Source organism: Protobothrops mucrosquamatus, unplaced genomic scaffold, assembly GCF_001527695.2.
Source record: "Protobothrops mucrosquamatus isolate PMUCROS unplaced genomic scaffold, P.Mucros_1.0 scaffold1417, whole genome shotgun sequence".
Lineage (NCBI taxonomy): Eukaryota > Metazoa > Chordata > Lepidosauria > Squamata > Viperidae > Protobothrops > Protobothrops mucrosquamatus.
Genome location: NW_015387602.1, coordinates 220,584 through 222,321, shown reverse-complemented (window position 1 = coordinate 222,321; position 1,738 = coordinate 220,584). Strand labels below are relative to the sequence as shown.

Genomic DNA, 1,738 nt, shown 5'->3' with positions numbered 1-1,738 from the left:
CACCTTTTGACTTGATAGCTTAATATAAAATATAAAATTACCAAACAAGACTTTTCCCTCTGTATCTGCATTTGTTTCCAAAACCATTCTAAGTAAGCAAATCTATATACAATATAATATATTCCTAACATATATGTGTTTCTAACTTGTGTATTTCCTCTACCCTAGCCCCCAGATCCTATTACCTATTGACCACTGTGGATCTCTTTATTGTACCAGTGTACTTCAAACACTTCAGCCAGTCTTCTCCTAGTCTCGCCCAATGGTTCATAAATTCTAATTAGAGTCACTTGCACAGTCCATCTTAGGTTTATCAGCCAACATTGTTCTGGATAAAAATGAACAATACACAGTCCTTGCATCAGCTGCTAGAGGTATCTAACCCATGTTGCCATTGAGGACTTTTAACTTGCACCCAATGCCTCCATTGCTTAGCCTCGTTTCCCCCAAACTCTCTCTGATCTTGACATGCCTCCCTTTGGCACTCCCCCAGTAAAATAAAGGTTTTGTGTTCATTGAACAAGAAGTAGACCCGTGTAAAGGTGGCTCAGTGGCTAAAATATAATACTTGTGACTTTTGATTTGAGAATAATTGTTCTTTCTCTTCCATCTTAGAAGAATCTGTCTGCAATACTAGCTGTTTTGTCACTAACATTTATCTGAATGAAGAGCCTCAAGACAATGGAATAGCAAACCAGGAAACTCCAATGGAAGAGAGTGTATTTGTATCTTCAGCTACCTTCCCGACAGATGAACCAGCCATCAATAACGTTCCTTCTCAGGACCCTCTAGGTCAGTGAAATCATTTTCTGTGGGCTCATGAAGGCAACTAATAAAAATACCTGAGCAGTAACAGCTAACCAAAAAAATATACCTTTTAATCAGAAAGTAGGGAGTAGGTTCCTTCCCAAACTCCTTTTACTGTCTTCTTTGTTTTCTGCTAATGCAGTGTTTCTCAACCTTGACAATTTTAAGGTATGTGGACTTCAACTCCCAGAATTCCACAGCCAGCATTGCTGGCTGTGGAATTCTGGGAGTTGAAGTCCACATGCCTTAAAATTATCAAGGTTGAGAAACACTGTGCTAATGCCTATTCAGAATGCAAGACTTGGCAGGCAAAAGGATACCGAGTCTGCTTTCACTACACTGCGTATTCTCGTCTCTTGCAGAAACTGTCCCAATTACCATAGAGGTCTCTATCTACTACCATAATAAGCTGCAGGACAAAGCAGAAGTAGACAACTGCATGTTCACCTACAACCAGGAGAACTGCCACCTACCACACAATGCACAAGTCATAAAGTTTCCAAATCCAGAAGTGCTGACGGATCAGAAGCGAGTTCAACATACCTTGATTGCATTAAACACTGCAAGTTTATTATTATCTCAGAAAAACGGGAGGATCTGGGCCAAGCGACTTGGCACCTGTCAGGTCTTCCATGCATTCTCCAAGGAGCTGGACAATCCGTCTCAGGACCCTCCACATAAATTACTGCCAAGGAATGTTGAAACTGAAATCTTCAACTATGAGCAGTTCATTCAAGGTGAGGATCTAGAAATGAGGCAAAAAGTCTTATTTATTGAAAGGGCTGTGTGCAGTCTTAAGTGTTCAGATCAGGGGCTGTGTGACATCCGTGTTGAAATAATTAAAGAAAGGTAATTACAGGCAGTCCTCATCTTACAATCATTTGTTTAATGACTGTTTAAAGTTACAATGACACTGAAAAGATGTTCTTAT

General features: G+C 40.0%; 1 protein-coding gene across 1 annotated transcript in view; it reads left to right on the top strand.

The window, feature by feature from the left end:
- The window catches only part of LOC107292762, a 29,455-nt gene that overhangs the window by 21,469 nt on the left and 6,248 nt on the right, over window positions 1–1,738 (top strand). The window contains exons 11-12 of the mRNA XM_015821880.1: window positions 616–792; window positions 1,170–1,544. Coding sequence (XP_015677366.1) covers window positions 616–792; window positions 1,170–1,544 — 552 coding nt within the window. The remainder of the gene's footprint in view (window positions 1–615; window positions 793–1,169; window positions 1,545–1,738) is intronic.